Here is a 13,770-nt window from a genome sequence, read left to right on the forward strand (position 1 = left end):
TTTTTTTTTTAATTTTTTTATTGTTATGTTAATCCCCATACATTACATCATTAGTTTTAGATATAGTGTTCCATGATTCATTGTTTGTGCATAACACCCAGTGCTCCATGCAGAACGTGCCCTCCTCAATACCCATCACCAGGCTAACCCATCCTCCCACCCCCCTCCCCTCTAGAACCCTCAGTTTGTTTTTCAGAGTCCATCGTCTCTCATGGTTCTTCTCCCCCTCCGATTTCCCCCCCTTCATTCTTCCCCTCCTGCTACATTCTTCTTCTTCTTTTTTTCTTTCTTAACATATATTGCATTATTTGTTTCAGAGGTACAGATCTGAGATTCAACAGTCTTGCACAATTCACAGCGCTTACCAGAACACATACCCTCCCCAGTGTCCATCACCCAGTCACCCCATCCCTCCCACCCCACCCCCCACTCCAGCAACCCTCAGTTTGTTTCCTGAGATTAAGAATTCCTCATATCAGTGAGGTCATATGATACATGTCTTTCTCTGATTGACTTATTTCGCTCAGCATAATACCCTCCAGTTCCATCCACGTCGTTGCAAATGGCAAGATCTCATTCCTTTTGATGGCTGCATAATATTCCATTGTATATATATACCACATCTTCTTTATCCATTCATCTGTTGATGGACATCTTGGCTCTTTCCACAGTTTGGCTATTGTGGACATTGCTGCTATAAACATTGGGGTGCACGTACCCTTTCGGGTCCCTACTTTTGTATCTTTGGGGTAAATACCCAGGAGTGCAATTGCTGGATCATATGGTAGCTCTATTTTCAACTTTTTGAGGAACCTCCATACTGTTTTCCAGAGTGGCTGCACCAGCTTGCTACAATGCCTTTCTTACAGGTTCCTCTATATTGGACATTATATGTAATAATTGTTTTCTTGTTTATAAAGTCATTAATTTGGCATTCCATCAACAATATTTTTAAGTGGATGATGGATTAAGCATTGAAAATTGTAAAAGAAGAACGTGGGGACAAATGGCTAATTATAACATTAACAAATTGTTAAATCTGCAAATGTCAGAGTACTACTATACTTTCATTTAAGATTAAATGTATACTTTATTGAAAATCTTATTGAAAAGGAAATTTATTTACATTTATATTTGCAAAAGATCTGGCCCACATAACAATGAATAACTCAGATTCTAATTTCACAGAACTGAGGTTAAGAGAAAGTGAATTTTAAAAAGGTCCTTAATGGTAAAACCAGGAATAGTTTAGTCTAAGGCCACTACCCTGTCTACCTTGTCACATGCTAAAGGAGAGAGAAATTGGCTTAGGTTATGAGAAACAGTTTAGTATAATGTTGAACTTTTATTTTTTTAATTTTTATTTATTTTTTTAAAGATTTTATTAATTAATTTGACAGAGAGAGAGAGCACAAGCAGGGGGAGTGCAGAGGGAGAGGGAGAAGCAGGTTCCCTGCTGAGCAGAGAGCCCAACCTGAGGCTCCATCCCAGAACCCTGAGATCGTGACCTGAGCCGAAGGCAGGCACTTAACCAACAGCTACCCAGGCGCCCCGATGTTGAACTTTTAAAAATGATTGTCCCCTTGCAGTTAACTATATAGCTACATAAAGTTGGCAGATAATCCCTGTTAGAAATGGGATGACAACAGTTTTAAAATTATAGATTTAGTTCTATTCTGAGGTAGAGGAATCCACTTACTAATTACTATCCATTTAATATGATTTCTAAACATCTTAGACTCTGAAGATATATCTGGTTTTATTCACACTGAGTATGTGAATGCTCAGAAGGTATAGTACAATGTATTGTGATATGTTATGTTGTCTGAATTCTTAATGGTTAATATTTTGTGAGTTCGTAGGTTTTTGTGGCATTGTTTACAGAACTTCAAAGTGTTCTTCATAAGCAACTGCCTTGCTGCCTTGAAAACTCATAAAATCCTTGAGGGCCTTTAAAAGTGAAAAGTAATAATCATATCTTTCTGGACTACTAAGGATGATGCATTTTTAAACCATTTTTCATTTAGTGATAAACAAACAACTTTAATTCCTGATGAAGTATTTGATGCAGTAAAAAGCAACAGTATCACTTCTGTTAACTTCAGTAAGAATCAGCTATGTGAAATTCCTAAAAGGTGAGAATTGTTCATGATGTCATTTCTATGAAGTTGTGACTCATTCTCAGTTGTGTTTGCATCTCAGTGACAAGAATAATTATTTTTCATAGTTTTTTAATTTGAAAGCATATGTAGAATTTTTTTCATTATTGATATTTGAGGGAGTTAGCAAAATTCACCTAAGTATTCTCTGAGACATATTAACATCAGTTCTGAGAGGTATATACATTTTTAAAAATTTGATTTCTTTTTCTTTTACATTTTAAACATGGAAAATTAGAATTATTAAATTATTAGAATTATTAAAAGTATAAATTAACTTTTTCCATATAATGAAATATTAGAGGAAAAGTTTTAAGACACCATCCAAAGCCAGGTCCATGTGGATTAATAGGAATTTTCATTTTGGGCTTTATGTTAATGAATTGCCAAGCCACTGAATTTTTCACTGATAGTGAAATCAATAAAAAACCCAGATAAACCTGTTAATATTTTCCTCCCAGAAAAGGATTCTTTACTATCAAATATTAGAAGTCATGTGCATTGTACTTGTGCTGTTCAGTGTGTCTTTGTTGATATTAGTTACAGCAAAATCTTTAGGTTATGAGAGAAAATTAGTATAATATTGACCTTTTTAAATGATTGTTATCTTGCAGTAAACTATATACCCAAAGAAAGTTGACAAATAACTTTGCCAATTAAAACAACAGTAGGGGAGACAGAATAGGGTAATGGTAAAGAACTTGGACAATGGAGTCAGTTGCATGTATCTATATCCCAGATCTGTGAGCTGTGTGGCTTTGGACAGGCTAACTAGCTGCTCTTAGTTTCCCTACCTATGAAGTATAGATAATAAAGTATGTATTTTATAAGAATTAAATTAAATGACATAATCCACACAAAGCATTTAACCAGTGCCTAGCACTTAGTAAGCACTTAAGTACTTTAAAAAAAAAAAAAAAAAAGGTGATTGGGAAAATAAAATGGCTTTCATCTGACCGTCAAAAACATTTTTTAGATGTTTAAAATTTTTAAACAGTCAGACTAACTTGCTTTCTATTTTGCAGGGCATAGTTTGGAGAATATAGATCTTAAAAGTAAATTAACTTCGAGATTCCATAGCAAAAGGAGATCTAGTTCTTCTCCTTCTCTCTTGTTTAAAGGGCTCTGAGGGCTTGACAGAAGAACTGAGCAGCAGTTAGATTTGCTGTCAGGATAATTTTGCATTGGGGATCCTGGATCAAAACTGGGAATGAAGATGGACACATCACCTTATTACTTATTTCTCATTTTACCTCACAATGTGGTAATTCATATGTAAAACAGTATGGTATTCTCTTACTGCCGTTATTTCATCATATTTTTGGCAATTTAGAGGGCCAAAGTAGAAAGATAGCAAGGACATACCTTGATCTAGAGAGTTTCTGAGTCATTTTCCTCTTTCTTAAATTTTTATTTCACAAGTCATACTTTTCACTATATGATTTCCTGATTGTGAAAATAATACTTATTCATAAAATTTTAGACAAAAGGAAGGGACAGATCATTTGTAGTCCCATCACTATTCTATTCATGGCATGTTTTATTTCAAACTGTTTCCCATTTAGAATTACATACACAATTTGTATCTTAACTGTTTAATTTGTCGTGTTTTCCTATGTTGTAAACAATACTTTTAAAATCTATCATATACTATAAGGTTGATTACGGCAATAAATAAAACAAAACATACTGTTTCTTTAGACCGGATTTCCAGAAGAATTATCTAAAGGAGTACGGCTCTCAATACATATATCCAAAAACTTTCCAAAGAAGTTTTATCAGTAACATATCCAAACTCATCTTTCTTTAGCACGGCAGTTGATATTCTTTCTTTCATATAGTTTCATTTCTTGGTAAATCATATATAACATTTCTTGTTCTTATAGTTAAGTTAATAGCGTGCTTTAAAATTACTAAGGTTGATTAGGTTTACTTAGCAGTATTTAAGTCTTTCTCTTTAAGTCTTTGACTTAAGTTGCTTAGTCGTGACACTTACCAAACTAGGAATTAACTTAATGTTTTATTGCAGTCATGATTAATACAATGATAATTTGGACAAAAAATACTATACTTTAAAAATGTTGACATATCATAGTTAAAAAACATTGTGAAGTACTCAGATACAGAGAATATTATATTATGCAGCCTAAAAGAAAACTACTATTATAGAATACAAACTAATTGAAATTTTTGTGAGAGAAGTAAAAGTTACAGAAAATCTTAATTAGCAAAAATAATATAGGATTTTTCCTTCTATGTCTGCTTGTAGTTTTGAAGTTCTGACAGTGAATTCAAGAGCTAACATCTTTAAATTATTTTTGTTTCAGGATTGTGGAACTGAAGGAAATGGTTTCTGATGTCAATCTCGGTTTTAATAAGCTTTCCTTTATATCCTTGGAATTATGTACGCTTCAAAAATTGACTTTTTTAGATCTCAGGTATTTATTGATGTTATTGGTTCACTTTTTCATTATAACATGTCTTTGAGTTTTGCCTAACATTTGCTCTTTCCCTCATATTTCCTAAGTAAGTGTGGAAATTGCTCTTTAGTTCATTAATTACATTTTAGGACAGATCTAAAATTAAGCATTTAGGAAATATTTTAATCAAATATCTGTCATTTGTAGGCAGTTTATTTAAAATATTAGAAAATATTAACACATTCTTTAAATTCATGCTTAATTAAGAAAAACTACAAATAACCCATGGAAAGTGTTTCCCGTTTTTCCTTTTCTGAAAGTAAATGGCATAAAACTCTCAAAATCCTATGCTGGCACAGCAGCTAGCGTGGCTTCTCTTAAAAAGAACCTATTTGGTTTTAAAATATTATAGTCAACATTCAAGGCCAGAAAGAAAGAAAAAGACCACCATGAATGGCAACAAAAGGAAAGAAACTGTTTAAGGCTCTGCAGGGGTAATAGGAAGTTTAATTTAAATAAGTCCTAAGTTGAAGTGACAGGATCAGAATTGCCACAGTTCTTTGAGGGTAATAATAAATGACTCAGAGGTAAATAGTCAAGTATTTATTTGTTTGGGCTTTAAGTCTTTATTTGTAAGCTATAGCTCTATTATCTGCACTTCCGGTGTGCTTTTAGTTTATTTAAGCTGTAAGTAAATAACAGTAAGCTAAATTGTATCTGTTTAAGGATTTATTCTGCCTATAGAGACTTTTTTTTTTTTTTTTTTTGTCTTACGGGATTAAAGCAAATCTACTAATACTCTGCTCCTATTAAATGTAGACTTGCTTCTGTTTTGGGGTGGCAATTACACTGGCAAAGCAGTGTAAAACCACATTGTAGTTCAGTATTAATGGAGTAGAGAGAATGAATTCATGTACTTATTACTGCTCTCTTTATTTTTGTCCCATTCTTCAATGTGTGTGTGTGTGTGTGTGTGTGTGTGTGTGTGTGTGTGTGTATGACACTGTCTATACCTTTAGGTTTCTAATTAAGTGACTAATGTACACTTTTATTTTTTTATTTTATTTTTATTTTATTTATTTTATTTATTTGACAGAGAGAGAGCGAGAGAGCACAAGTAGGGGGAGCAGCAGAGGGAGAGGGAGAAGCAGACTCCCTGCCGAGCAGGGACCCCGATGTGAGGCTCGATCCCAGGACCCTAAGATCTTGACCTGAGCCAAAGGCAGTCGCTTAACAGACTGAGCCACCCAGGCGCCCCTAATGTACACTTTCATATCTGATATCAGTAGGAAAAAGATAGAAACCAGCAGTAGGTTATTTGGTATAACTTAATAAAGACAATAACTGGAGAACAGTACAGAGAAAAGAAAACATAGGTGTAGAAAGTATGACTTAACATATTATTAGGCTTGACTTCTGAACACAAAGAAATTTAGAGAAAATTACCCATTTGTAATAGGTAGCCATCTAGTTGAATATAATTTTCTCACAAATATTTTCTATTATAAGTAATTATATAAGCTCTAGAATCCTTCTGCCTTCCTGTTGTTAACCTTTCTTTTAACATTGTTCCAGATCCTTCTAACAATAAGTGAGATTCTGTTTACTGCCATGCTTCATTCTAAGATTCTTAAAAAATATATGCATTGTATAAATTGAAATTCTAAACTTAGAGTAGAAATGGACTGGCTTAAAACCTATGTAGTAGAAAGCCCTAAATTTCTAAATATATAGAATCTCATCACTTTCCTGTTTCATTTTTTTTCATAAAATTTTACAGTTCTGCTTAGAGTAGAATTTCATGTCTGTATGCAAGATACATGTATTAAACACCAATCAAATATTTGTGGAATCAAATAATGTATTTATAGGCATGATCTCAAGGGCCCTATCTGTGAGAAGGATTGCTGAGATCAGTTTGAAGGAGATAAATGATTAGTTTACAGTGTTTGCCCTGTTAAATGTATTATTAAAGAGTTGGTTGCTTTATCAGTTGGTTGTGTATTGGTATTATTTGGATTTGGCACACTAATCAAATACCTGAGGCAGCTGACTGATTCAGAATTCTCAGGACTCAGCCTTAATGAGATCAGATCAAGGACTAACAAACTGAGCTACATAATTTTTTGTCTGATCAACACCTTATTTTTTCTTAAGATTTTATTTATTTATTTTGAGAGAACGCGCATCAGAGAGAGAGAGAGCATGAGCAGAGGGGAGGGGCAGAGGGAGAGGGAGAAGCAGGCCCCCCTGAGCAGGGAGCCCAATGCGGGACTCGATCCCAGGACCCTGGGATCATGACCTGAGCCAGAGGCAAATGTTTAACCAACTGAGCCACCCAGGCACCCTGATCAATACTTCAATTATAAATTAAAGTTGTACAGATTTTCAACTTTGTAAATCATCTTTTTCTTTCCAATTTAGGAACAATTTTTTAAATTCTTTGCCTGAAGAAATGGAATTGCTGATAAGACTACAAACAATTAATCTTTCCTTTAACAGGTGAGAGAGCAGACTAATCTGTGACTGAAGATTTTTATGTGGAGAATTTGTAGGTCTTAGAGAATACACTTAAAAGAGCCAAATAAAAAGGCCCCATGTGTTTACTTTATTTAAATATTCAAGTTTATTTTCACCTTATTCTACTTATAATTGAAAGTGATATTGCTTTCTTAGAGTTTTCACAGCTGATTATTTAGTAGACTTTTGTTCCTTTTAACAATTTTAAGAAACTTATAGCCTAGTAGGAAGACAAATATATAAATAAATAATTATAATTGCTATGGTGAAAACAGTGCATAGGTAAAGGTGTTTCCTGAGATTGCCTGAGGGCAGAGGAGATAGCATTGAAACTGAGACTTAAAAATTAGACATCAGCCAGACACGCAGGGATAGGGCATCCCAGGTGGGGCAAATGGCATGTACTAAGGCACAAACATATGAGAACATGGTGTGTTTGGGACACTTTAAGAAGTTTGATACGGCTCGGGACAAAAAGTGAGGGGGTAGAGGAGTAGAAATAACAAATGAAGTTGGGCATGTGAGCAGTAGCGAGTCCTGTCAGAGCTTTGTATGCCAACTAATAGATTTTATTCTGCAAACACTCTAGAGATACTGCTAATAATTAAGAGTAGCTAATATTTACTGGGGGCTTATTATCTGCTGGCACAGGACCAAGTGCATATATTAACTCATTTAATCCTCACAAAAGGTGGTTTCTGTCATGTTCATTTAAAAATCGAAGATTGGAAGTTAAGGAAATCCTCCTGAGCTTCTCTATAAAATGTCTCCATGTAGGTATTCTTCCTTAGGTCGCTTTTACTTCTTATGAAACAGAATTACTGCCAATATATTAAGTAAATATTAGAGATTTATGTTTTGCTAAGGTTCACATAACTAGTACATTATAGCGATTCCAGATCTTGCCTCTAGCAGTTGGGCTCTTAACAACTATGTCATTTGTTTCCTATAATGCAAGTTGATTCTGGTAACAATCTAAATATTAATAGCTAACATTTATGTACTGTATTCCAGCTGAAATATAATCATTCAGGCCTTATAACAAGTGTATAAGTTTAGTACTATTATTATTCCTCGTTTGCAATTAAGGAAGCTAAGGCACAGTGATGTGTCTAAAATACTGCCTATTTAAATTTTTATTCTGTCTGCTTCATTATTGCTCATGGTTTCTCATGTGTAGGTTATATAATTGTTGTCATTTTTAAAAATATATGCACTTCTCAGATCTCTGCTAAGTTTTATTTGTGAACTGAACTATCAGTTCTATATTGTCTATTGAGCTGTCAATCACATTGTCAAGTAATGTCTTAGGGAAGATGGCAAAAGCTAACCCTAACTTCTGTGTCAGCAGGTGAACTACGTGTTTTTAAATTACCTTGTTCATGCATTGGTGGGAAGAAGAGGAAGGACTGCTCTGGAGCAGTTTGGTCCCTCTGTACTCCTAGTCATTAACTCTCCAGTCCCTCTGGAACTTCAGAGCTGTCTTGAGTTTACACTTGCTATTGCTTTTTTCTTCTTTCCTTCCTTCCTTCCTTCCTTTCCTTCCTTCCTTCCTTCCTTCCTCCCTCCCTCCCTCCCTCCCTCCCTCCCTCCCCTCCCTCCTTCCTTCCTTCCTTCCCTCCCTCATTCCCTCCTTCCCTCCTTCCCTCCCTTTTTTTTTTTAAACATCAAGGCAGCAAAAGAAGGGCAGTATAGGGAAGTTAAAAGGGCACAGCTATAAATCTCTCCTTCAGCCCAGCCCTTGTCTTTTCTAGTCCATGCCACAGTTATCTCACACTGTAACCATGCCAAGAGATCCTCAATAATCTTGCATTAATTGCTGAGTATTGCTCTGAGAGCAATCAGCCTTCCCTTCTTTTTTGTGACATCTTCAGTGTTGCTTTGGATGAGCAGGCAGCAGTCTATGTTAGTTTGTCATCTTTTCAAGAACCAAAATTGCACTCATTTTGGAAGCTTCCATCAGAGCAAAATATAAATCTCTAGTATTTATTTAATATATTGGTAGTAATTCTGTTTTATAAGAAGTAAAAGCAAACTAAGGAAGAATACCTACATGGGGACATTTTATATAGAATCTCAGGAGGATTTTCTTGTCTCCTAAATGTGAAAAGAAAAACATGGGAGAATTTACTCTAAACTTTTGTTGGATTTACACAATAAACAGAAAATGTTACAAGTCTGTCCACTTAACATATATTTTAAGGTTTCCAAAATCAGTTCATTTTCTTGAAAATTTGAACACAGGACTTAAACCAAATATAAAATAAATTACAGTAAAGGAAACTACATTATGATATCAAACTTAAGATCATCTATTTGAAGGAATGATTTTCCCTTGATTCCAATACATTTAGGTGTTCTGTTCATATTTTAATAGGTTCAGAATACTACCTGAAGTTCTGTATCACATCCCCACACTTGAAACAATTTTGATTAGTAACAATCAGGTTGGATCTGTGGATCCTCAGAAAATGAAGGCAATGGAAAATCTGATCACCCTGGACCTTCAAAATAATGACCTCCTACAAATTCCACCAGAGCTTGGTAATTGTGTGAACTTAAGGTAACTACACTATTCTACTAAGTTTTTCCATTTATTTGATCGATTTATAAGTGTTTTTTTTTCTCTTGTTGAGGTACTCTTGCAGGAAAGTTGAAGTAAAAAATTTAATGTTGTGTTAAAATAACAGGTAACGAAATCCAGAATCCCAATTCCATTTTTCAAGCTTTACCAAATAATATATTTTTTAGCTTTGTTTATATGCTATAATATATGTCAATATAGTAACTGATTGTTTTCTGATACTTTTGTCATCACTGTGTATGTGTATAACTTGAAACTGCACTGCATAAAAAATGTCAGGGAAATATAAACTCCCCAGTTATGCATACAAGGTTGCTCAGAATTACAGATTACAGACTTTCACCATTTATTTCAAGCCAAGCATGGTCTTTCTTATTCTTTGTGTTAGCTGTTACCTTAACCTCAAATGCCTCCACCCTGCTTTTATCAGTAATCAACCTAAATATCATCTTTGAAAACCTTCCCTCTTCTCCAAGCAGAGTTAGTCCCTCCCTCTGATTTTCCATCCTGCTTTGTTTGGACTCATTTGTGTCATTTCTTTTTCCTCCTTTAGAAAAGAGTTGTCCCAGTGCCTAGAACACAGTAAGCACTCAATAAGTGCTTGCTAAATGAATATAAAGAGAGTTTTGAGATGTCAACAGAAAGCCAAGTACTTAAGCAGAATGTGTCAGAAGTAATTTAATTTATTTAATTTATTGAAAACTGTATATGATGGTTGGGCATATTTTACTTTGCTAGGGCAGCACTGGCATCTGCTTTGGTGCCTCATATTAGTGACTTGTAAGAGGCAAATACAGTTGGTTCTTGTTGTTTGCAGTAGTTGTATTTTATAAAGTCTCTGAACACCAAATTAGTGAATACTGAACCATTATTGCTAGGGGAAGTATAAAGTTAGCCTCTTTGGAGCCTCTGGTCACATTTTCATGAACCAGTCAATACATAACCTTGTTCTGTGTGTGTTTCTGTATTTAATATTATTTATTCATTAACATTTAACTATGGCCAAACAACACTGAAATTCATGCCTGAATGAAGCTTATCTGGTATATATATTTTCTCTGTAAGGCACACGACAGCCTTCTTGTGTTTAGGAAAAGTAGAAAACACTTCAGCACCACACTTGCAGGCCATTTTAAACAGTGAAATCACCAACACAAAGTACAAAAATGCAAAAAATGTTGCACTACTAAGTAGACCACAGAAAGGACGCTTGATTACAGTGTGAGAACTGACACAAGAAGGGAAAGCATCACCTTTCTGACCTCAGCTGAGAATGTGCCTAGTGATTGACTCAAATTTTTTGCTGCTCTGCATATCCAAAAATGACCTCGAAAGTGCCCTGTGTATTGATTTTAGGGTTACTAATAATTTTTAGTGGTAGGCACATTAGCACATATAGGGCTGTGAATAATGAGGAGTGACTGTAATTAATTCCTTTTTATAAATTAAGAAAATCAGCCTTTGAAAGAATCCCCACAGCCCATAGAAATATTGAGGATATCATTTAGATCTGTTGTGTAATATGGTATGAATCCTTTGGCTTTTGTTTACACAAACACTTAAATTATTGAAAATTAAAATAAAAGTCTCTTTATCTTATAATTTATTTCATTAATTATATAAAGAAACAAATCAACCAGTCCTCAAATCTGAAATTGAACCTCATTTTAGAACATGTAAATAGATTTTCTGTGTGCATCTGGTCAAGGGAGGTAGAGAGCAGGAATTTTTCGATGTTTCCCAGGGCGGAGGGGGGATATATTGATTACATTATAGTCCTTGGTATACTGACAAGTATGCTCATTCTAATGTATAAATATAATTTAACCATGTAGTATATGGTCATTATAAGATTGAGAAGAAGATGGGTAAAATGGTGGCTCACGTCACAGCTCCTCTGTTTAATAGCTGTATGATCTTGGGACACGTCTGTCTTACTTCTCTGAACTTATGTTTCCTTACCTATTAAATAGGAATATCAATGGTGTCTACATCATAGGATTGTTAAGATAATTAAGAGAGTCAGTGAACATAAATTACTCAGCACAATACCTTTCATATAATAAGTATTCAATTAATGTTGTTTGGGTTATTATTGTAGTTCTAATTCCAACTATTGAAATGCTTAGATTTGAAAAGGGACAAATAGAAAAAAATACACAAATTTATTTATGAAATTGCAATTGAAATTAGAAGAAAAGCCTTCCTAATGGAAAATGTTAAAATTCTTAATTCTCTCTTTTATTTAGAACACTACTACTAGATGGAAATCCATTCCGCGTTCCTCGAGCAGCCATATTAATGAAAGGAACAGCTGCTATTCTGGAATATTTGAGAGACCGGATTCCTACTTAAATTGGAGTTGTTTTATAATCTTGGTCATGTTAATTCTTAGACTTCTTACATTGATAAGTAACGTTTTTCTAAGGTATTGTTCATTCATAATGGTGATAACCACATACAGTGTTTATGCATTTATTCTGAATGTTTTGCATAAGATTTATCCTTTCATTCCTTATAAGATAGTAAACAATTTCTTCAAAAGTGATTTTTTATTTAAGTTAGTTTGATATTTTTATAATGAGAAAGCATTTTTGTAGAAGTGGGATTTTCCCCACCATTTCTGTTTGTGTTACATTTAATGTGACCAGTTGATTTGAATATAACCATCTAATTTCTACCTTTTTGTTAGATATAAAATTGAATTGAATTTTATTCAAAACTGTTCTTTGGCATTTAAAAATATAAGGCTTTTCCTTACCCGTGATAAGACTTTTGTGATGTGGTTGGTCTTGGTATAAGTTTTAAATTAACATTCACTGTCTCGCTTTTGTTTTAATCCAGTTGAAATGTTTCTTGTCTAGCCTTTTCCCTACATTTTATGAAACCATTTTGTCATAATTTCTAATGTAACAGGAATATTACATGAGATGTAGTTATTGGCAGAGAAAACAGTAAAAGCGTTGTTTAAGTTGCTCTCACAATTTTGAATTTAAAACTTGACAAGTTTTTTTAAAATGATTTCTTACTATTAAGTTTCCATACAGTAACCTAGTACTTCTAGATTCAAGAAATTTGAAGGGATTGGATCTGCATATTTTTCCCTCAGAGTGTGTTTAAAAATACCTTTTGTTCTTCTTTAAAAAAGTACTGAAGAGCTTATTTTAATTCTATAGATGTCAGCAACAGAAAATAACTAATAACATATACCACATAGAAGTCTTCGAAATTTCTTAAGTAATTTACTAAGCAGATATTTGTATACATTATCTACTCTGTTGGTGTGTTCTAATCCAACCTTGTGCATTTTTTTTTTTTATTTCCAGGGCCTTACTTTTCAAATTTATTTCTAATCTTCATAAGACTAAACTTGTAGTCATGTGGAAATTTTCTAAAAGGGAGTTTGTTACAGGTTAACTTGATTTAGTAAAAATAAAGTAGAAATATTTTTATTTATACCAAAAATATCAGAGGTAGGCTGATCAGTCATTATAAAACTTACCATGTGATTCTATTAAGTAGCCAATCAACAGAATGTATATTAACTTATATAGATAGGCAGGTAGGTAGCTAGCTAGCTTTTGGGTGATTGAGGCATGCTCATATTATGAAAAAACTCATTGCTAATGAAGATAAATACTACTGTTCATAATAAAAGTTACATTTTCAAATATTGATTATAATAGTTGTTTTTGGCTTAAAAAAAACATGCCCTTTTCATATTACAACTCTGGCTAAGAAATCTGCTTCGATATTAGACAAGAGACACTTTACAATAATGTGACATTTTATTATTTATACAATAAAGAGACTTTTATGTTATTCAAAACACGTTTTTAAATACTGAAAAAATTGAGTACACCAAAGCCGAAAAATGGCTCTGCTATACACTGCACAGCATTATTGTAGTCCCTGTATTTTGTATCTGTACAGAAAGCATCTTCAAAATGCATTCTAATCACATTGTACACCTTTACCGATTAGTGTCAATACATAAAATAAACTGGAGAGTACAGCTTGCATTTGCAAATTAACTGACAAAGTAATTAATTTCACTGATTGAGTAAATTTAAAATATAGATTCATA

General features: G+C 33.6%; 1 protein-coding gene across 1 annotated transcript in view; it reads left to right on the forward strand.

Moving 5' to 3' along the window:
* The window catches only part of LRRC40 (leucine rich repeat containing 40), a 48,847-nt gene extending 35,493 nt beyond the window's left edge, over positions 1 to 13,354 (forward strand). The window contains exons 11-15 of the mRNA XM_032426291.1: positions 2,028 to 2,135; positions 4,487 to 4,597; positions 7,004 to 7,081; positions 9,477 to 9,662; positions 11,933 to 13,354. Of these exons, the coding sequence (XP_032282182.1) occupies positions 2,028 to 2,135; positions 4,487 to 4,597; positions 7,004 to 7,081; positions 9,477 to 9,662; positions 11,933 to 12,038 (589 nt within the window). The 3' untranslated portion in view covers positions 12,039 to 13,354. The remainder of the gene's footprint in view (positions 1 to 2,027; positions 2,136 to 4,486; positions 4,598 to 7,003; positions 7,082 to 9,476; positions 9,663 to 11,932) is intronic.
* The last annotated feature ends 416 nt before the right edge of the window (positions 13,355 to 13,770 follow it).

This window comes from Phoca vitulina, unplaced genomic scaffold (genome assembly GCF_004348235.1).
Source record: "Phoca vitulina isolate PV1807 unplaced genomic scaffold, GSC_HSeal_1.0 scaffold2, whole genome shotgun sequence".
Lineage (NCBI taxonomy): Eukaryota > Metazoa > Chordata > Mammalia > Carnivora > Phocidae > Phoca > Phoca vitulina.